Source organism: Gopherus flavomarginatus, chromosome 2 (genome assembly GCF_025201925.1).
Source record: "Gopherus flavomarginatus isolate rGopFla2 chromosome 2, rGopFla2.mat.asm, whole genome shotgun sequence".
Lineage (NCBI taxonomy): Eukaryota > Metazoa > Chordata > Testudines > Testudinidae > Gopherus > Gopherus flavomarginatus.
This window is the reverse complement of record NC_066618.1, coordinates 218,829,039-218,851,695: the sequence shown is the minus strand read 5'-3', so window position 1 is coordinate 218,851,695 and position 22,657 is coordinate 218,829,039. Positions and strand designations below refer to the sequence as shown.

The 22,657-nt window shown below is 43.6% G+C and overlaps 1 protein-coding gene across 1 annotated transcript; it reads right to left on the bottom strand.

Annotated features, from left to right (window-relative positions):
* Nucleotides 1–1,753: 1,753 nt before the first annotated feature.
* On the bottom strand, nucleotides 1,754–22,323 carry PSMA8 (proteasome 20S subunit alpha 8). The gene is made up of 7 exons (XM_050942063.1): nucleotides 22,077–22,323; nucleotides 16,575–16,701; nucleotides 14,183–14,307; nucleotides 6,145–6,267; nucleotides 4,696–4,815; nucleotides 4,533–4,595; nucleotides 1,754–2,289 (listed from the first exon to the last, which is right to left on the bottom strand). The coding sequence occupies exons 1-7, from the start codon at nucleotides 22,176–22,178 to the stop codon at nucleotides 2,200–2,202; spliced, it is 750 nt and encodes a 249-aa protein (XP_050798020.1). The 5' UTR covers nucleotides 22,179–22,323; the 3' UTR covers nucleotides 1,754–2,199.
* Between the last annotated feature and the right edge of the window lie 334 nt (nucleotides 22,324–22,657).

Sequence of the window (22,657 nt, the reverse complement as noted above, 5' to 3'; positions counted from 1 at the left end):
TCAGGGGTGTGTGTGTGTGTGTGTGCACGTCTTGGTCTAGGATGTGGTTCCCTTTGACCATCTGATACACACCCCCTAAACCGAGGAAACCTGGATCACACTGAGTATCTGTTCCAGGCCAGTGCAAAGTGCAGTCAACTAAAGGATAACATATTCTTGGTAGGGTAAGATTTTAAAGTAAAATAGTCTGGTTGCATGCAGTATTAGGTTAGAGGGTAAAGAAGTCAGGGTTGCTCGAGCTGTTTTGATCACAAGTTGTACTGACACTATAATATTAAGAATGGTAGTGTCGGGATAATCTGATTTTAGATTATATTAATGCTGCCGTATTAGAAATAGTAGTAAAAGTTTTATACTAGTGTTAAATTGTTTAGGAATAGTAGAAGTTGTTAATTAACTGATAGTATCTTTGTTTGTACTCGTGGTTATTAAGGGTAGGAATAGAATTTATAAGGTTAATAGTTAAATAATAATAACTTTGCATGTACTCGTGCCTGTCATCAGTAAAACTTGCCACTTAAGAATATGCTTTTATAGTCATAAGTAGCTAATGTATAATATTACCTGTACTTGTGTTTGTTTACAATTTATATTAATCCGTATTCAATGCTGGTCATTAGTTTTTCTTTTCCTATTCTGTCTGTGTTGCATTTATAGCTGTAAGTCATTAAAAGCCTGTCTTGAGGAATAATCAGAAGTTTTAATTTCTTTATATTGACACCACTTAACCTCATTACATCTGTGTTGGGTGGTGGGAAGTAGTGATCACCCAGAGCCCCATTTGGGCCCTGATGTGTGTCCCCTTCTTCCTATATCTCCGCAACTTCTTCATAAATATCAGAATAAAAGAACAGCCATAATACAACAGAACTTTACATTCATATAAAATGTCTAAAAATACAACAAGAATGCATGGTAAAAAGTATATTCTAAAGAGCTTGCTAAAAAGTATTTAGTTACCAATAATAATCATCAGGAGCTTGATTTAGTCATGACGTAAGACAGCGGATATATCTCAGGGCAGCTTGCTCATACCAGCAGAAAGCCTCCTTGGAGGTATATCTGCACATCTTGCTGCACCAGAGACCCAACCAGGTAATGCAGCCCCTAAAGTGGCCCAGTGAGGTGGCAAGGTCATGGGATCATGAGGACCTAACTAGTTGGGGTTAGAGTGCAGGAGAAGAATGGGAATAGGATTGTTGGAGTAAGACAGCGGAGTAAATAAAGAGAGAAACTGAGGGAGAGATAGGGTAAAGGAGGGAAGAGAGGAAGAAGAAGAATAATGGGTAAGGAGAGATAAGTTAGGCAACTGAAAGGTTGCAGTGGTAGGAGAGATTCAATTAAAAAAAAAACACTCCTGAGAAGGGGTGCAATGTCTAACTGTGCGACAAATATATTCTCAGTGGGGTACTAACATAATAGGCTTTGTATGCAGTGTAGTTGTTGCCATATCAATCCCTGGATATCAGGCAGACAAGGTGGGTGTGGTAATAACTTTTATTGGACCAACTTCTGTTGGAGAACAGAAGTTGGTCCAATAAATGATAGGCTTCATCAGTTAAGATTTTGAAAGTTTAATATAATACAAATGCATTAAGAAAAATACCATTCACTGTCTTGTACAATCCACTAATAGGAGAAAGGTGTTTATCATTCAAACAGTGATGCAATTCAATGTGTTGTGCCATCTACGATAGAGAAAGACTAGCAGTGCAACATGTTTTGGAAAATGCAACAATAAATTAAACGGTCAAAACATAAATCAGAAATTTATTGAATTCTTAATTTGCATTCCATATGTAACAGTAATAGTATGTAAACACAAACTTATCAAACTTGCAAAAAGTTACATAAGAAAGAATTGAACACTTGGAAACCTTTAATATCTTGTACAGAGATATGCCAATAGTTTGGTGATAATCTGTTTACAGGAAGTTTGACAATCCCTTTTAATGCTGAATATGTAAACAATAAATAAATGGAGGAATGGTAAGATGCAAACACCTGCCTGTTTGCACACCATAGTAAATACAAGCACATTAGGACTAGCACATTTGTAATTGTAATAGGTTTCAGAAAACTAGAGTTTTTGATAATGAAAGAGAAGTTTATTCAGCAGCTGTAAATATTGTGGTCAGCTAGTATTTGTTAAAACTTTGGAAACATTTTAATAAGCAGCAATCAGCATTTATCTGGGATTTAAATACTTTTCTTCTTTTTCTTTTCAGATTCTTCTTTCTCCTTCTCTATTTCTGCAACTTGGGATTCAATATCCTTTGCACTAAAAATCTGAAATGGAACATAGGACAAAGAATTGTATAAAGTGTAACTAATACGGATTCCATCTGCACTTTTTAAATCCATAGATTCAATTACATTTCACAGATCCAAAATGTACTCCTGAAGTGTTGAAAAAAAAAGTTTCGAAAGCTCCCATCTAAGACACAAATTGACAGAACCAAACTTGTGTGAATTCTTTGAAGTCAAGACGTGTGTTTATACAGAACTGCATTTATAAACCTGGCAGGTTAAGAGACTGCCAGGGATGATTATTTTCCTTATAAGTACATTCACAGGTCAGATATTGTGAGATAGCTGTACCGTGAGCTACTCCACTAACAACTTTAACTTCAACAGCAGAAGGTAATTTAGCATCTATACTGGCACGAACCTAGGTTGCTTCAGTACAGACTGGAAATTCTGTCAAATTATGTGTGAGGGTTTCATTTTATTGGGCTGTCCACTAGCAATTTAAATGAGTTTTGTGGACACTCACTCAGACCTCCAGCAGGAACCAAATCCTAACAGGCTCTTACCAGACATTAAAGGCAAATGGTTTATCTAATAACCCCCTTAGATCTTTATAAATATGTTGTTACCCAAACCTTCAGATTGGTTACAAGTGTTAGAAATCCATATAACATAACTGAAAGAAAATAGTGAATATAAGAATTAAAGCCATGTTTATGAACTTAGGGGTGTGCGGGGGGGAATGTCTATGCGAAGGTGATGTTTTCCCATGATGCTCTACCACCCTGATAACAGAAGGAAGAATACTAAGGGCCACTTTTATCTATGACAGAGATGGCCAAACTTACTAATCATCCTAGCCATATGACAATCTTCAGAAGTTCAAGAGCCAGGGCGCAACTGCCGGGGCTCAGGGCTTCAGTCCTGTGTGAGGCACCTGATGGGGTGTGAGGCTTCAGCCTTGCTCCTGCTGAAGCCCCAAACCCTGGCAGGTGCACTTCACAGGGCTGAAGCCCTGAGACCCCCACACTGGGGAAAAGCCCATATCCCCATCACCCATAGGTGGAGAATGGGAGGACTTGGGGGGCTCCATGAGCCGCACTTTAACTGTAAAAAAGAGTCGCACATGGCTCATGAGCCACAGTTTGGCCGCACCGATCTATGAAGTACATGCCCTATTCTTTCAAAGGGTTAGGCAGCGTCCTCATTTCCCCTGCATTCCTGGAAGTAAATGTCCTGGGGAGCTCCTGCTGAGTTGATGCACCTTCACAACCCCTCCACCTCTCCAGGGTTTCATAGCAATTAACCTGTCCTAACAGGGTGTCTTTCTTATCACTCTGTCTTTGATAAAGCACATATGTAATTTTGGCTAAACTTCTAGCCAGCTATCTTCTATCAATAATTCATCATTCGATTCACCCTCAGCACACAGAATTCACAATAGCAATATATGGACATAAAGGTTTACTGAACTTGAGTCTACAGGATGTGGGTGTTACTGCAGGAAATGGTGATACGTTGCTAAGGGTTTAATGCGGAATGCAGTTTGTAGAAGATGTGTTAATTTCAAGAGTGTACACACCACCATTTATCTTTATAAGTCAAAATCTTTTGACTATATTGCCAAGAATTTATTCTAGAGCTGGGCTTCTTTCATTTGGGACTGAGGACTAAACATCATATCTTACTAAAATTCCAAACAACTCAAACAGTTAAAATTGCTTAAAGAGATTACGTACACTTATCTATTATGGGGTTAATATATGCAGAAGAATGGAGTTGTTTATTCCAAAAGAAGGGAAATACTCTATGGAAATCTTATTTTTTAATTGTCATGCCTGGAGTCTGTCTTTTCCACTGTAATAGCAGCTACAAAAGAAGTCACAAAACGTTTGCCAGAAATATTAAATTGCAAAAATGCTTCTTTAGAACTATACAATATCAAAATTTACTGAGTCTCGCCATGTAAACTACATGAAAATGTCTCCCACCCACAATACAGAAAAGTATGTTTCGATATGCTTTCCCAGAACTGTTTCCTGCACTGAATGTTCCCAACCCAGCTTCTTATAGTACAATATAAATTATCAGCAGTTACTATATAGCTCACAGCATCATCAATCTATAGAGACACAACAGAAGTCACATAATTTTGTTTTACCAGATGTTAGGGACACTTTATACATCCAGTTGAAATGCACACATGTAAACTGGTATAATTTTTGTCAAAAGATTCTGCATAGGAATTATCGTTTTATTCCTTTGTAATCAATAGCTCATACCTGCAGTGGTTGGTTTCTCCTTATTATTGCAAGTTCAATGTTTTTTCCACCAGATTGCACAACCTGGTATACAACAAAAACATCATTACAAGTACGTTTCAAAATGAAGAAAAACAAGCTTTTCTGAAAGCATTTATTGTATGCTGTCTACTGGATTACATACTTCTAGCAAAGCTCTTATTGCTAATTTGATCGTTTCCTTGTCAGTTGCTATAGCTTCTTCTGTGTAATTCTTCTCCAAAAATTCACGCACAGTTTTAGCATTGCGACCAATTACATTTGCCTGTAGAAGACACACAGATATGTATCTCACCACGATGTACATTAATTTGTTTTATCTAATCAAACCTATTTGGTCTGCACACATTTCTCAGACGATACTGATTTGGCAATCACCCACTACCATTATGTAACATGTGATTTGGGTTTTGCAATATTGGCAGCAAAGACTTTATTTCACTGTTTCCATGTGGAACAGTGCAACATTTTCAAGATGTCCAGGCCTTTACATTTTTAAGGAAAGATGACAAAAGAGCATAATAAACCTTGTTAATTTGAAGCACTTTGAAAACATCATTAGTGGTCCTAGGTCTTGTAACACCTGAGGACATGAAAATATTAGAACAGTGGTTCTCAAGCTGTTTCACACCAGAACCACCTTTTCCATAAATTGACCACACTAGGACTTCCTTGCCGTAACAGGGTGGTCTCCCCATTTAAGGGCCTGGGGCCAGCAGTCCTGTGCAATTATCAGACCCAGCTGAGAAGGGGCCAGGTAATGCCTAAAAATGGAAATAGAAGGCTTGAAAAAACAGTAACAAGCTGTTTTTGAGCAATAAGAGAAATAAAATTTAAAATAAGGTAGTTTTTAATGACCTGTAACTCATAACGTTGGACCCACTGTCTTTAAATCTCTCTCCTATGTTTTCTTTTGCTCTCATAGTAGATATGGTAATTTTCAGGCCATGCCTCCATTTTTCCATGGGAAAGTTGAAAAGGAGAGGGGGAGTTTGAAATAGGGCTTTATAATGGAATCTGATTTCAACATTCACCATGGAGAGGTTATCTCCTCATAATCGGTGACAGCGTACACGCAATCACCATGCAATATGCTTGCTGTTGTAAATATTTTAAAATTTATTATTTTTTTTGCTGTGGGTTCACTAATTCTTTAACTATAAGGCTAAGGCTATATCTATACAGCAATTCAACATCCACAACTAACCCAGTTCATCTGCCTGGGGGTTATAAAATTGCTGTGCAGATGTTTGGGCTTAGGATGGAGCCCAAGCTCTGGGACCCTGGTTGGAGGGAGGAGCCCAGAGTTCTGGCTCCAGCCTGAGCCCAAGCAGCAATTTGTAGCCCTGCAACACAAGTCAGCTGACTTGGACCAACCATGGCTGGGCCACAGGTCTTTTATTCCAGTGTAAACGTACCCTAAATTAGCTTTGGTGCTCAAACAACTGTAACTAGCCTGCTGAAAGCATGGAACAGATTCTTTGGTTATGTGACTCCATAGTACAAAATGCAACATCAGACTTCATTGGGACACACTGCCTATGCAAATATTTGCACTAAGACAATACAATTTATGAATTAAATTGGAGCTTACCTTCCAAGAATGATATGTTCCAGATGGGTCTGTCTGATACAATCTGGGACTACCATCATCATCAAAGCCCACAATCAAGGCAGAAATACCAAAAGGTCTACGTCCATTGCTCTGTGTATAGCGCTATGAACAAGATGTACATTTTTACCTTCATGGAATGTTATCTGTCTAGTACACATGAAACAGCATAAGACTGAAAAGGCTCTACACAGCAATTTGACCTATAACTGATTATTAACAACATACTATTGGGAGAATGCAATTCCTAAATATTCTGGGATTAAATTCTACTCTGTGTTATACTTATACAACCCTAGTGAAGTTACACAAGAGTAACTCACAGCAGAATGTGGCTTTTAGTGAGAGAGAAAGTACATTATAAAATATTCATAACTAGGTCTAACCTAATTGTAGGAATTTAAAAATAAACATATTGCTTAAATATTTTTACATATGAAGCTATTGCAAACAGGGTGCAGGATACTGTTATTAGCAGTTTTCAACAGATATCTTGTCATAAACAGATAGCTAAGGGTTAATGTCTCTTTCACCTGGAAAGGGGTAACAAAAAACACCTGACCAGAGGACCAATCAGGAAACAAGACTTTTTCAAATCTGGGTGGAGGGAAGCTTTGGGTGTGAGTTTCTTTGTTCTTTGTCTTGGGTCTGACCCTCTCGGCTCTGAGAGTGATTTTTCTATCTCCAGGCTTTCTAATCTTCTAATTACAAGTTGTAAGCACAAGGATAGTAAGACAATAGGTTTATATTGTTTTTCTTTTGTATTTACATGTGTGTAGTTGCTGGAATGTTTTAAATTGTATTCTTTTTGGATAAGGCTGTTTATTCATTTTTTTTCCTTTAAGCAATTGACCCTGTATATTGTCACCTTAATACAGAGATATTTTATGTCCTTTTTCCTTCTTTTTATATAAAGCTTTCTTTTGAAGACCTGTTGGAGTTTTTCTTTAGTGGGGACTCCAGGGAATTGAGTCTGCAGCTCACCAGGGAATTGGTGGGAGGAAGAAGTCAGGGGGAAAATCTCTTTGTGTTAGATTTACTAAGCCTGACTTTGCATACCCTCAGGGTGAGGGGGAAGAGAGATTAGCTCTCTCAGTACTTGTGTTTCCAGGACTGGAAACAGGGAATCTCCTAGGGTCATCCAGGGAGGGGATCCTGGGAGGAAGTAACAAGGGAACAAGGGGAGGGGGTTATTTCCCTTTGTTGTAAGACTCAAGGCATCTGAGTCTGGGGGTCCCCCAGGGAAGGTTTTGGGGAGACCACAGTGAGCTAAGCACTGTATAATTCCTGGCTGGTGGCAGCAATTACCAGGTCCAAGCTGGTAACTAAGCTTGGAGGTTTTCATGCTAACACCCATATTTTGGACGCTAAGGTCCAGATCTGGGAAAAAATGTTATGACATGGTGGTAGCGGTGGGATAGATAGAATCCAGAAGCCAGTAGGAATATTATATTTTTCTTTTCTCTGCTAGGGGCTTTTAAGCAGAGAGGGTTTGGTTTTAAAAGGAACCAGAGAGAAATTTTTTTTTCTGTTCTCTCCTTGCAGTGGCTTGCATATTAAGCAAGGAACATTTAAGGGTCTCTTGTTAAACATAGCACTCCCATTGAGAGTCAAGTACCCAGCACAATACACATGCAAATAAAGTGGTTTTTCTGGTTTCATTTTACATTTAAAAGATTAGCTAGAGAAAAAAAAAGGCACTGTTGCTAGGCAGACCCCAGGAGGCAACAGAGAACCTGCAGTTCTGACAAACACCAGAGGGCACCCCAACACAAGAAAACAGGAACCATGACTTCCAAGGAAAAAAGGGAGGCAGAAGAACAAATCAAAGAAGCAGACCACAGGCAACAACTGGAAAAAAGAGAAAAAGAGGTGGAGCTGAAAGAAAAGGAAGGAAACATCAAACTGGCAGCCTACAAAAGAGAACAAGCAGCCAAAGAGGCAGCCCACAAAAGAAAACTAGAAGAAGAGATGGCCCACAGGAGGAAAGAAGAAGAAGTAGTGGCGGCCCACAGAAGGAAGCAAGAAGAAGAAGAGGCAGCCTACAAAAGACAGATAGAACTCCAGAGGGAGACTCACCGACAGGCCTTGGAATTAGAAAAGGCTAAGCAACAAAACACAGCCGATCCTAACAACCCTGCGCCAATGATTGTTCCACAGCACAGGAAATTTCCCACTTACAAGGCAGGTGATGACACTGAGGCCTTCTTAGAAAATTTTGAAAGAGCCTGTCTTGGGTACAGCATCTCTGAAGACCAGTACATGGTAGAATTGAGGCCACAGCTCAGTGGACCTTTAGCAGAGGTGGCGGCTGAAATGCCAAAGGACCGAATGAACGATTATAAACTGTTTCAAACCAAGGCCAGATTAAGAATGGGGATAACCCCGGATCATGCCCGTCGGTGTTTCAGAACCCAAAAGTGGAAACCAGATGTGTCATTTCCCAAACACGCCTACTACGTTGGGAAAAATTATGAGGCCTGGATATCAGGACACAATGTTAAATCCTTGGACGAACTGCACCTCCTCATACAAATGGAACAGTTCTTGGATGGTGTTCCTGAGGACATAACACGGTACATACAAGATGGAAAACCCCAAAATCTCACCGAGGTGGGGGAGATTGGAGCCAGATGGATGAAGTGGCAGAAAGCAAGAAAGCTACTGTCAAGGGGAATGAATACCCCAGAGGGCACACCGAAAATAAACCCTACAATCGAGGGCACCCAAAGACCCCTCCTACAACCCAATGAAAGCCACAGACACCCTATTCTTCCACCTCACCAGTCTCCAGTAACTCACCTCGACCCAGTGACCAGTCAGCTGGAAGATGCTTTAAGTGTAATGAACTGGGACATATAAAGGCCAACTGCCCAAAGAACCCCAACCAGGTGCAAGTCATTACACCACCATCACCCAAAAGATCCCCAGGCCCAGATGCCTCTCAAATACCCTTGGAGCAAAGGGAAATTTTGAGAGTGGGCGGAAAGAAGGTTACTGCGTGGAGAGACACGGGGGGCACAAATGTCAGCTATCCACCAATCCTTCGTCAACCCCAAATTCACCAACCCAAAGGACCAAGTAACAATTTACCCCTTCATGTCACAAGCTGTAGACTTGCCTACAGCTAAGTTGCCTGTCCAGTACAAAGGCTGGTCAGGAATGTTGACTTTTACAGTCTATGACAATTATTCCATCCTCATGCTACTGGGGGAAGACTTGGCCAACCAGGTGAAGCGGGCCAAGAGAGTAGGAATGGTTACATGCAGCCAAACCAGGCAAGCTTCCAGACCCATTCCTGTTCCTTAGCCATCCACAGACGCCCCGTCTGTGTTACCAGAGACCCAGACAGAGGTAGTGGACCCGGATTCCATGCCAACCACTGAAACAACCACAGCACCTCCAGTCCCAGGCCCGTAACTAGAACAGCAACCAGCACCAGCAATTGCAACCACATCTTCAAACTCAACGCCAGAGGGCGCCAGCGAGCTAGAACTGGCAGAAGCAACAGACAGCCATACCCAAAAGGCTCAGCCAGAGCCTGAAATACCCTCAGGTGCACCAGCGGAGAGCGGTTCACCAGCAACGGAAACAACCCCATCACCTACATCGCTTCCAGAGGGACCAAGCCCAAGTCTAAAGTCGGAGGAAGAACTGGTGTCCCTAGCCTCAAGGGAACAGTTCCAGACTGAGCAGGAAGCAGATGACAGCCTTCAGAAAGCTTGGGCGGCGGCACAGAGCACCCCACCACCTCTCAGCTCTTCTCACCGATCCCGGTTTGTTATAGACCAAGGACTTTTATACAAGGAGATTCTTTCTGGTGGACACTGGGAAGAATGGCAGCCGCAAAAACAGTTGGTGGTTCCAACTAAATACCGGGGGAAGCTCTTAAGCTTAGCCCATGATCATCCCAGTGGCCATGCTGGGGTGAACAGAACCAAAGACAGATTGGGGAAGTCCTCCCACTGGGAGGGGATGGGCAAGACGTTGCCAAGTATGTCCGGTCTTGTGAGGTATGCCAAAGAGTGGGAAAGCCCCAAGACCAGGTCAAGGCCCCTCTCCAGCCACTCCCCATAATTGAGGTCCCATTTCAGCGAGTAGCTGTGGATATTCTGGGTCCTTTCCCAAAAAAGACACCCAGAGGAAAGCAGTACGTACTGACTTTCGTGGACTTTGCTACCCGATGGCTGGAAGCAGTAGCTCTAGGCAACACCAGGGCTAATGCTGTGTGTCAGGCCCTAACAGATATTTTTGCCAGGGTAGGTTGGCCCTCCGACATCCTTACAGATTCAGGATCTAATTTCCTGGCAGGGACCATGCAAAAACTGTGGGAAACTCATGGGGTGAACCACTTGGTTGCCAACCCATACCACCATCAAACCAATGGCCTAGTGGAAAGGTTTAATGGAACTTTGGGGGCCATGATACGTAAATTTGTCAACGAACACTCCAATAATTGGGACCTAGTGTTGCAGCAGTTGCTGTTTGCCTACAGGGCTGTACCACATCCCAGTTTAGGGTTTTCACCGTTTGAACTTGTGTATGGTCACAAGGTTAAGAGGCCATTACAGCTGGTGAAGCAGCAATGGGAGGGGTTTACGCCTTCTCCAGGAACTAACATTCTGGACTTTGTAAGCAACCTACAAAGCACCCTCCGACACTCTTTAGCCCTTGCTAAAGAGAACCTAAAGGATGCTCAGGAAGAGCAAAAGGCCTGGTATGACAAACATACCAAAGAATGTTCCTTCAAGGTAGGAGACCAGGTTATGGTCTTGAAGGCGCAACAGGCCCATAAGATGGAAGCATCATGGGAAGGGCCATTCACGGTCCAAGAGCGCCTGGGAACTGTGAACTACCTCATAGCATTTCCCAATTCCTCACTAAAGCCCAGAGTGTACCATGTTAAGTCTCTCAAGCCTTTCTATTCCAGAGACTTACAGGTTTGTCAGTTTACAGTCCAGGGAGATGACGCTGAGTGGCCTGAAGGTGTCTACTACGATGGGAAAAAAGACGGTGCCGTGGAAGAGGTGAACCTCTCAACCACCCTGGAACATCTGCAGCAGCGACAAATCAAGGAGTTGTGCACTAGCTTCGCCCCATTGTTCTCAGCCATCCCAGGACGGACTGAACGGGCATACCACTCCATTGACACAGGTAATGCTCACCCCATTAGAACACCACCCTACCGGGTGTCTCCTCAGGCCCAAGCTGCTATAGAACGGGAGATCCAGAACATGCTACAGATGGCTATAATCCGCTCATCTACCAGTGCATGGGCATCTCCAGTGGTTCTGGTACCCAAACCAGATGGGGAAATATGCTTTTGCGTGGACTACCGTAAGCTAAATGCGGTAACTCATCCGGACAACTATCCAATGCCACGCACCGATGAGCTATTGGAGAAGTTGGGACATGTCCAGTTCATCTCTACAATAGACTTAACCAAGGGGTACTGGCAAGTACCGCTAGACGAACCTGCTAAGGAAAGGTCAGCATTCGTCACCCATGCCGGGGTGTATGAATTTAATGTCCTTCCTTTCGGGCTGTGAAATGCACTCGCCACCTTCCAGAGGCTGGTAGATGGTCTACTAGCAGGACTGGGCGAATATGCAGTTGCCTACCTCGATGATGTGGCCATTTTTTCTGACTCCTGGGCCGAACACCTAGTACACCTGGAAAAGGTCTTTGAGCGCATTAGGCAGGCCGGACTAACTGTTAAGGCCAAAAAGTGTCAAAGAGGCCAAAACAGAGTGACTTACCTGGGACACCAGGTGGGTTAAGGAACCATAAACCCCCTACAGGCCAAGGTGGATGCTATCCGAAAGTGGCCTCTCCCAAAGTCAAAGAAACAGGTCCAATCCTTCTTAGGCTTGGCCAGGTACTACAGGCGATTTGTACCACACTACAGCCAAATCGCTGCCCCACTGACCGACCTGACCAAAAAGACCCAGCCAAATGCAGTTAAGTGGACTGATCACTCTCAAAAGGCCTTTACCCAACTTAAGGCGACGCTCATGTCTGACCCTGTGCTCAGGGCCCCGGACTTTGACAAGCCATTCCTAGTTACCACGGATGCATCTGAGCGTGGTATAGGAGCGGTTCTCATGCAGGAAGCAACGGATCATAACTTCCATCCTGTCGTGTTTCTCAGCAAGAAACTGTCTGAGAGGGAAAGTCACTGGTCAGTCAGTGAAAAGGAATGCTACGCCATTGTGTACGCCCTGGAAAAGCTACGCCCATATGTTTGGGGACGGCGGTTCCAGCTACAAACTGACCATGCTGCGCTAAAGTGGCTTCATACTGCCAAGGGGAACAACAAGAAACTTCTTCGTTGGAGTTTAGCTCTCCAAGATTTTGATTTTGAAATTCAGCACATTTCAGGAGCTTCTAACAAAGTAGCTGATGCACTCTCCCGTGAAAGTTTCCCAGAATCCAGTAGTTAAAAAGTGTTCTTAAAATGTAAAGTCTGTTAGTTATATACTTAGTGGTATATGTAAAGGTGCATGTGTTGTATTAATCTGTTTATTTTACAGTTCTAGGAGGAAATCACCGCCAGTGAGGTTCCCCACTGTCTGCAATTTGGGGGGTGTGTCATAAACAGATAGCTAAGGGTTAATGTCTCTTTCACCTGGAAAGGGGTAACAAAAAACACCTGACCAGAGGACCAATCAGGAAACAAGACTTTTTCAAATCTGGGTGGAGGGAAGTTTTGGGTGTGAGTTTCTTTGTTCTTTGTCTTGGGTCTGACCCTCTCGGCTCTGAGAGTGATTTTTCTATCTCCAGGCTTTCTAATCTTCTAATTACAAGTTGTAAGTACAAGGATAGTAAGACAATAGGTTTATATTGTTTTTCTTTTGTATTTACATGTGTGTAGTTGCTGGAATGTTTTAAATTGTATTCTTTTTGGATAAGGCTGTTTATTCATTTTTTTTCCTTTAAGCAATTGACCCTGTATATTGTCACCTTAATACAGAGATATTTTATGTCCTTTTTCCTTCTTTTTATATAAAGCTTTCTTTTGAAGACCTGTTGGAGTTTTTCTTTAGTGGGGACTCCAGGGAATTGAGTCTGCAGCTCACCAGGGAATTGGTGGGAGGAAGAAGTCAGGGGGAAAATCTCTTTGTGTTAGATTTACTAAGCCTGACTTTGCATACCCTCAGGGTGAGGGGGAAGAGAGATTAGTTCTCTCGGTACTTGTGTTTCCAGGACTGGAAACAGGGAATCTCCTAGGGTCGTCCAGGGAGGGGATCCTGGGAGGAAGTAACAAGGGAACAAGGGGAGGGGGTTATTTCCCTTTGTTGTAAGACTCAAGGCATCTGAGTCTGGGGGTCCCCCAGGGAAGGTTTTGGGGAGACCACAGTGAGCTAGGCACTGTATAATTCCTGGCTGGTGGCAGCAATTACCAGGTCCAAGCTGGTAACTAAGCTTGGAGGTTTTCATGCTAACACCCATATTTTGGACGCTAAGGTCCAGATCTGGGAAAAAATGTTATGACACATCTCCCCATAAATTTATGATTGATTAGACTATTCCTAACTGTTCCACTAATATGAAGAAAGAAAGGGCATTTTGAGATTAAGGATCTGCATCTATGTGTTACCTTAAATTCAGCCCTTTATACTATCTAGTACTGATCTGAAAAAAGCTTTTTAAAATTTGTTTAATCTATTTTTTGTTATACAATAATATATTTTCATTTTCAAATAAGATAGGAAATGCATGAAAGGGACTACAGCACATGAGAGTAGAGCAGGAGCGATATTTGCAGGTAGTCCATCAAACAGAAAAGCTAATAATGGAAACTATTTCCTTCTGGAAAATACTAGTATTTCTTTTAAACACTATATAAAATTCTTAAAAGTCCAGTGACAGAAAATGTAACCAGGCTCCCATTTTTACTGGCAATCTGACACCTGGCTTCTGTTTCTACTGCTGTGAAATAGAAGCAGCGTGGTTGCTTTTAAATAGTGTTACCTAAAGGCCCTTATAGAAAACTAACACCACTAAGTAAGATACTTACTTGCTTTAAAGATGCTATATAGCGTGTTATATATTCTACTGTTACTGGATCCTCAACAGTAAGTTTATGGCTTTGACACTCCACACGGGCTCTGTTAATTATTATTCTAGCATCAGCAGTCAGACCTACATAATCATAATTATCACATATGTTAACACAAAGTGAATATTCATTCTTCATCAAACAATACATGTATCATTTATGAAGAAATGTACTATTAAAATAAAGTATTTTCTTTAGTATCAAAAAACAATTTGCTTAAAACCTAACAGAGACAGTAATACAGGATACAAATAGAACACAAGTTGTTCTAAGAAAATAGTGTTTATAATAAACATTTTTGTAAGAAATGCACATTTCAGAACATGAAAATTTTTCAGATTAAGGAATACGGATTTACTGAGCACTTGCATTAGCAGCAAAAACAAATCACTGCACCTTAAAGGATATCAACAACTTGAAGTTTAGTACATTTAAAAAGTGAGTTAACAAGTAGTTTCTGGTACTACACCTGTCGTTAGCCTCTTTTCAAGTTTTGTGTTTTTACAAACATTACTTTTTTCCCCTCCCTCTTGCCTTGTGAAAGTTATTTTCCTCTGTCTGAGTCTGACTACAGAAGGGAAACTGACCATTCAAAAAGTATGGTCAATTGCACAAAAGCAAACGAACTGAGAAGGAAAGAAAAAAAATAAAGATGAAAAACACTGTTCTCTACTTTGTTTAGTTATAATAATCTTCCATGTTGCCTGTAACAGTAGTAGGCAAGACATTTTGAGACAGAATCACAGAATATCAAGGTTGAAAGGGACCTCAGGAGGTCATCTAGTCCACCCCCCTGCTCAAAGCAGGACCACCCCCCAGACAGATTTTTACCAGCATTTCCTAAATGGCCCCCTCAAGGGTTCAACTCACAACCCTGGGTTTAGCAGGCCAATGTTCAAACCACTGAGCTATCCCTCCCCCAAGCTTGATTTAAGTTGACTGTGTATCTTTAAATTGTCAAGTGACAACCAAAAACTTGTGACACCTTTTTCTAGAATAAAATACAACCTTATGTCCTCTTCAAACTGTCTTTTCACTCTAATCTCTCAGACCTCAATCCTGCAAACAGTCAATGAGGGTACTTGTGTGCTTAATATTAAACACATGCACAAGTGTTACAGGATCTAATTATATTACACTTCTTTTCTTGTACAAAAAATGGTGCAGCAAGATGGGCACTAAAGAGCTGTTGAGGCAAATGGACATCTTAGGAAGTTCTTGCTGAATCTTCCATAAAAACCCTAGCAATTGTAGTAATTTATCACTTTTTACAACAGTAAGAGCTAGGGTGGGTAAATGACAATTATGCTCTCTCTCTGTGTGTGTATGTACACGCATGCCCGTGCATGTGTTTTGAACATTTAAGGACTCCTAGCTGATCCTTTCTCTTTCCTTCTATTCTGCAGGTAGGAGTCTCACCCCTGTTCAGACAGATTCATGCATAATTAGCAGAGGCACTCAGGCCTAGCAGAAGCAGGCTGTAGAAGCTACAGTAGCCCTAAAATAAACAAGGGAAAGGAGATCTGAAAGGAGCACCACCACAGCCCCAAAAGAGGAGTTCTAGGGGTCTCTTTATGGTCCCCTCTCTTCTCTTCTCTCTCCCTGAAAGCAGTAATAAGGAGAGAATGGGAAACTGCAACCACGTAAACAAACGGCTGAGTTCTTCTTCCCCCAATCTTTTCTTAAGGGGGATGTTTATCTAAATGCCCCCCCAAGCTACTCCTTGGTGTGGGGGGGCAGCAGGTGTTCACAAGTGCTCCTTCCCCCCACACCAGTTGCCTGGGAGGGTATTTCTCTCCCTACCCTCAGAAAGGGATTCCAGGGGCAGACACAGTGAAGAAGAATGGGATAGGTGTGCTTTTCTAGTACCATAATGTCTTTCCCATATTTGTGGGTTTTTCCCCAATATTACCCCAATTTCTTTTTCTGGGGATGGAGTCACAGGTACAGTGTTCTCTTCTCTCTTGGTCTGTTTAAGGCTATTGCAGCCAGTCTACAGGCAGCTTGCTGCTCCAACTGGCCCTATCACTGCTAATGATTTACATTATCTACGTGAGCAAGAGGGAAAAAAAGTAAAGGGTCAATCAAAAGTCCCTAAATGTTCAGAATTTTCTAAAAGACCAAATTATTTCCCACCAGCCGCAGGGAAAAAAAACAACAAAAAAACCCCTCCATTAGGCAGTGATTTCTGGTCACTACATTCAAACCCATGATGTAAAAGCAAAAGCCTTACCAGTCTCCTGAACTATCCTGACCATCTCAGTAATATTTTTTCTTAAATCCAGGAACAGGTCTTTAAAGGCCTCTTGCACAACATATATCCACAGAGCAATAACTCTATAACCAATACCTGCAAAAGCCATGCAGACGTGATCATCAAGTGCACAAATCTTTCTCACGGTTCTTTCTTCCTGAAGTTTGGCAACAGACTTTCTCTCTACCCCCAATACAACTATGTCCAGACCTCGAATTCCAACCTGTTAAGTCATCATAAAAAAATAATTAAACTTTAGAAACAAAGATGTTTTCATCATTAACAATATAATGAAGATATTATAGTACTTAGGGTAAGAATGACCCTTTACATTTAAGCCCCCAAACTATGATAATGAAATTATGTATATACCAAATTCTTTGCAGAATAAAAGCCTTAGACTGTTACAGTATCCACGGTGATGGTACTGAATAAGTAATAAACAATAATATTTGACCCTCTGTTAGAAATGAAAGTGGTAGGGTGGGTATGCTGCCATACTGAGAAGCTGTGGATTTCTTATTTATTACGTGTATTGCAGTAGCACCTAGGAGTCCCAGTCACAGACTAGCATCTCACTGTAGTAGGTGCTGTACAATCCCAGAACAAAAAGACAATCACTGCCCAAAGAATTTACAATCTAAGTATAAAACAAGTTACAAGAGGTGAATACAGTCAGACAGATAGAGGAGCAGGAGGAACCAATGAGGTAATACTGGGCAGCATGATAGCCTGTGGTATCAGCAGGCCAGCTGCCTAACTGATGTCAAGATTTTTTTGTAGGTATCATGGCAAAGGAGAATTTTAAGGAGGGGTTTTTAAAAAGAATAAAGATGTACTTTGTGGATGTTTACAGAAGCTCCGACCATGCGTAAAGGGCAGAATGGGAGAGATGGGCAACAAAGGCTGATATTATTATAATAGCGGAGACAATTTTCAATATATCAATAGTGTATGAGAACTTTGTTTCTATCTTTCTTTTATTACTTGGTATTTTCTCCCCATTCTAATCAGAACTTATTCCCTGGATGACTGAATCACTGTCAGACTTCAAAGTGCTCTAAATACTCCTGAGGGCATTCTGCACCAAAAAATTAAAAATTCTGCGTGTAATATTTTAAAATTCTGAAAGTTTTATTTGTCAATAAATAAATGCAGAGGCTCCAGCACAGCAGTGGAGAACACAGGCCACTGACTGCACGAAGGTGAGAGATCACCCTACAGCCTCCACACTCACCTCTGGGGCAGAGGCTCAGTGGTGAGGCTGCACCCGAACCTGACAGAGCACAAGACCTGGGCCTGCCCCAGAAATACCCCAGGGTCCTGTCCCTTTGCACCAGTGCAGGGCAGGCAGGCTCAACCAGGCAGGATCCAGGTGTGGCATGAGAGGATTCTCTGTGGACAATCTGGAAGCAGGCAGCTCACTGTGGGGGTCTAGGTGTGGGGGGATTTGGATGCACAGAGGTTCCTTGGGGTGGTTCCAGGTGCAGGGGCAATGGGACTCTGCAGGGGCTTCCTGGTGAAAGTGATTGGGGCTCAGCAGAGAGGTCTGGGTGTGGGGGTCTCAGCAGGGGAGTCCTAGTGCTGCAGGAGTGGGACATGGTGGGGTGGGGCCTGGGTGCAGCTAGTTGGGGGTCGGTAGGATGGGAGTCTGAGTGCAGCTAGTTGAGGGTTGGTGGGATAAAGGTCTAGACTTGGGGGCTCAGGGAGGTGAGACTCCTCAGAGTGAGGGGTTGAGAGCAGGGAGCTCAGTGGAGCGGTGGTCTGGGTGCAGGGATGCAGGTCCAGAGGCAGGGGGTCTGGGTGCAGGGGGCTCCAGATGCAGGGGTTGACGTTCAATGGAATGGGGCTCAGGTGTGGAGGGCTAGGGAGGTTCTGGATGTACAGGGTGAGGCTTGGTGGGGGTGTCTGGGTATGGAAGATCTGGAGAGGGCTTTGGAGCGGAGCCAGGAGCTGGAGCGTGGAGCAACTCCAGAGCAGCAGGTTTTTGCCTGGAGCTGAAGCAGAGCCGGAGCACAGCTCCAAAGTCCTGGGTCCGGATGAATGGGGCCTGGGCGGATGGGGGAGCAGTTCCCTGTACAGTGATCCCTCCACCCACAGCTGAGGAGCAATGGAAGCAGGAGAGGATGCTGAACTTCCTGCAGCTGGGAGAGGCTTCTGTGGGTGGGTCTGACACAGCTCCAGCCACTTCTTGCAGGGGAAGAGGAAATCCCGTTCTCTACTGCTTCCAGCCCGGCCGGGACTAGCAGATGATCCCGGCTCAGGGTAGAAGCCATTAGCTGGGGTGTCTACAGTCCTGTGTGATTTACTGCTCCGCTGGCTGCTCCGGGTGCCTGAAATGATGTACCCGAGCAGCTAGGGAGTGGTGTGTGACCGTTCTTGCGGCTTCCCTTTGCTTCCCTGTCAGAAAATCACTTTTCTGCGGGAAAGCAAAGCTATCTGAGGGGAAATGAATTCTGCACATGCGCAGTGGTGCAGAATTCCCCCAGGAGTATCTAAAGGTGGAAATGAATTGAAGATAGAGTAAGGTGTGCAGAGGAACAGAGTTTAGGAACAGCTAGGTCCCAGGATAGAATCAGAGAGCTCATAGACATCCACTCCTCCAAGACAGAGCTTCCAAAAAGCCGTATCACTACCTCGGCAGGGGAGGACAAACAAACAGAAGGAATACTCTCTCCTTTCTTTTTTTGGAGGAGGTGGGGTGGCAAAAGGCAAGCAGAAATCATGGAGATGCCTCAATCCCAGAAGGAAGCTCCCGTCTCCCATTGCACCCAAGAAAAGCACCTCAGAGTGCAAAGTACCCCAAACCTCATGTCCCTTACATTGCACAACTTACTAACTAGTGACAAGCATTCCAATATCATCCTCCAATCACCTTTCCAAAACTAAACCTTTACTGCATTCTAACCAATGACAAGCTTCCCCTGACATTTTGTGTCACCCTTAGACACAAATATAGCTCAACTTCACATGAGGTAAAAGGTCACAATATCAAATGTAGGAAACATTACACAAATATGAAGATATAAGCTGGAGTTTTAGAATGTTTAGGAAAGATATACCCAGTGGTCTCATACCTTCACTGCATCTTAAAAATACCCACTGTAAAAATGCCTATCCTTTAAAAAATGACAGTATGATCATCAATTCTATTTGTTGCAGCTTCCCAAGACATTTTAATTAGTCCGGGAGTTTTCTATAGATGATTTCTTATGACACTTCCATCTTCTCCACATTACACCTTTTATTCTTGATTTTAAGGTCCCAGTCCTGCAAATTGTTCTATGCAAGCAGACCCCTGCATCCATATCAGTGAGGTCTACTTGTGCACAACTTCTTGCAGGATTAAGGACTTTGTGTGTGTGTGTGTGTGTGCGCACACACACGCAATTTTCTAAATGTTGGGAGATAAAAAAGGATTCTATTTTGATATAGATGTTTGGGTCACAAAAAGGTTTTCCCCTACAAATCTAAAAAATTATTGAAGTGCAGTTATGGTAAAAAAAATGATTACATTAAAGGTCATCTTCTTCTTCAGTTATATCTATTTACATTATTTATGAAAATTACTACTATTTTTTTTATTTTACTCCTGCTAGTATAGCTGAGTCACTATAGGTGTGCAAGTAACTTGGGAATGATCCTGCCTTGCCATCCACATCAACAAAATTACTTATCAAGCTCTAATTGTAGAATTTTTATACTGGTGATAATATGATACCCAGAAAATACCCAACTTAACTTTCAGACTAAACTTCCAAAGCTGGCAATAAGAAAAATAATTGTTTTACTTGTAAGCTGAGCTAATACTAGATGGAAGTGCATGAGAGACAGACAATTACAGAATGTCACAATGGTAGTTTTACAGAATAACTGTTCAGAGTAGAACCATACTTTAAATTTTCTTATAGAACAGATCTAGACATGGATTTCTTGAAAAAAATTGCAGTTTCTTTAAACAAAGTACACACTAAAATCAACCCACTTATTTTTTTCCACATTTTTTAACTTACTTTTTTTGTACAGTGGTTAAAATTTGTAACATGTGGCTCTACAACGTAGCCTTATTACACCTTAATACACACAGGCAACCTGAAAACTATAAGATCTAACATGCAATTTTCTATCTTGACGCAAGTGGCAACAGGTCAGATTGTAGGTAGTGAAGGTCTATTTGGGAGTATGCCATAGGATGGCTGTCTCTTTTAGAACTGACTTCTCTGTGACCTTTCTGCATGACCACATCTAGCCCTGTAAGGCCTGGTCTGGGGGGTGAGGGGGGAGGGGAATCGATCTAAGATAAGCAACTTCAGCTACGAGAATAGCGTAACTGAAGTCGACATATCTTAGATCGACTTACTTTGCATCCTCGCAATGCGGGATCAATGGCCACCGCTCCCCCATCGACTCCGCTTCCACTTCTCACCCTAGTGGAGTTCCGGAGTTGATGGGCAGCACATTCGGGGATCGATGTATCGCGTCTAGATGAGACACGATACATCAATCCCCAATAGATCAATCACTACCCGCCGATCCGGCAGGTAATGTAGACATACTCTAAGTGTGTAAGCAGGTCCTTCTAGGCAATCATGAACTAGGCAAGGAGTCACCTATTCTGTGAGCGAGATACCTGAACCAACATTTTCTTGTCATTACCTAAGCCTGCATCTCCTGTATGTCTATATGCTCAATACCACAACACAGATCAAGCTAGAGGATAGTGTGCTACAACCAATCAACCCTGCAGATCACACCTTTGCGTATTACAGACAACCCAGCTGTCTGCTCTGTTTTATGCATATTTGGAATGCCACTTAGGCTCCTGACAAATTGCTCACATGGGTCCCACAGCTAGGCAGTTTGGGCATCTCCTAGTTTACTACACCTGTAGAGGCACTTTCCTTCATTTTTAGTGGGGGTCGGTGCCGTGAAGTTACTGGCTTTTATTAAAAATCTCTCTCTTTCTGTAGCAAACCAACCAGGGCTGGTATCATGAGCTCGGGGGGAAATCTGATGGAGAGGGACCTTCCTTGTTTGTTTTTTAAATGGCACAAGACTCCTGATGGTAAATGTCACTTTGAAACACACCAAAACAATATGCCCCATTCCAAACAGAGATGGTGAGACTTAATACCCAAAACCAGGAGGGAGCCTCCAGCTCCTTTCTCCTCAGGGTTTGGGGCAGTCTCTTGGTACGTACTGGGGCAGTCGGTCACACCAATGCGTGTGTCGTGTGTCCCAACGGGCATACACAACCATAACTCTCCTCTCTGACAAGGGAGACTCTCTCTAGCCCAGTCCCACCCCGGGGGGGAAGTCTCTCCCTCTGTTGACCCCTGGAAGAGTCTCCTCTATCCCAGCCCCTATGAGGGAGTGTCTCCGTATCCCAGCCCCGCATGGAGGGGTCTCTCTTTCCTCCAGCCCCTCCCCATGCGGGTCTCTCGCTATCACACCCCCAGGAGATGGGGAGCCTCTTTTCCTTCCGCACCCTCCCTCTGGGGGCCGGTCAGTGCCAGGGGCTCTCTCTTCCCTGCTGGAAGGCGCAGGGGAGGCAGGGCGGGCGCTGCCGGGGGGACCGACTGCACAGGGCGCACTCACAGCCGTGGAGCCCTTCTTCACGGCCTCCTGGGCGTACTCCACTTGGAAGAGGTGCCCGTCCGGGGAGAACACGGTGATGGCGCGGTCATAGCGGGCAGCCATGCTCCTCCTGCGGCGCGCTGGGGACGCCCCGGCCGCCGCTCCCGCTCCGGCTCCGCGCACCTGCTGCTGCGGTGGAGAGACCACTCCCAGCCTGCCGGGCTGGCTGCAGTTTCGGGGCCGGCCAGCAGGCGGCTGCCTAGGGAGCGCGCCAGCCGCCGGGAAAGGTTTGCTCGGAGCTCTTCTCTCCCGCAGGCCTGGCTCGCCCTGACCCCCCAGGCATTCGGGGCTGCACAAACCAGCCCAGCAAACGCTGTGGGGGAGACTGGAAACGAGTGTCGCCTCGTTACAAGTGGAACAAAAGCTGCTGGGGAGCTAGAGGCTGCGGGGTTGTTGGAGTGCAGCTGGCCCCAGGAGATCAGAGAGACAGGGAGCAGCTTTGATTGGTCACCCCCGGAGGAGCCCTGGGCAGCCTGAAGGCTTGGCTTGCTCTCCAGCCAGAGGGCCAATGTTGAAAGCTGTCACCTGACCAACTTTGGCTC

Coding starts and splice junctions, on each gene's coding strand:
- PSMA8 (XM_050942063.1), bottom strand. CDS start 22,178: ATGGCTGCCCGCTATGACCGCGCCATCACCGTGTTCTCCCCGGACGGG. Junction 6,268..14,182: donor ATATAGCATCTTTAAAGCAA/GTAAGTATCTTA, acceptor TCTTGTTCATAG/CGCTATACACAGAGCAATGG. Junction 4,596..4,695: donor CAATAAGAGCTTTGCTAGAA/GTATGTAATCCA, acceptor GTTGTATACCAG/GTTGTGCAATCTGGTGGAAA.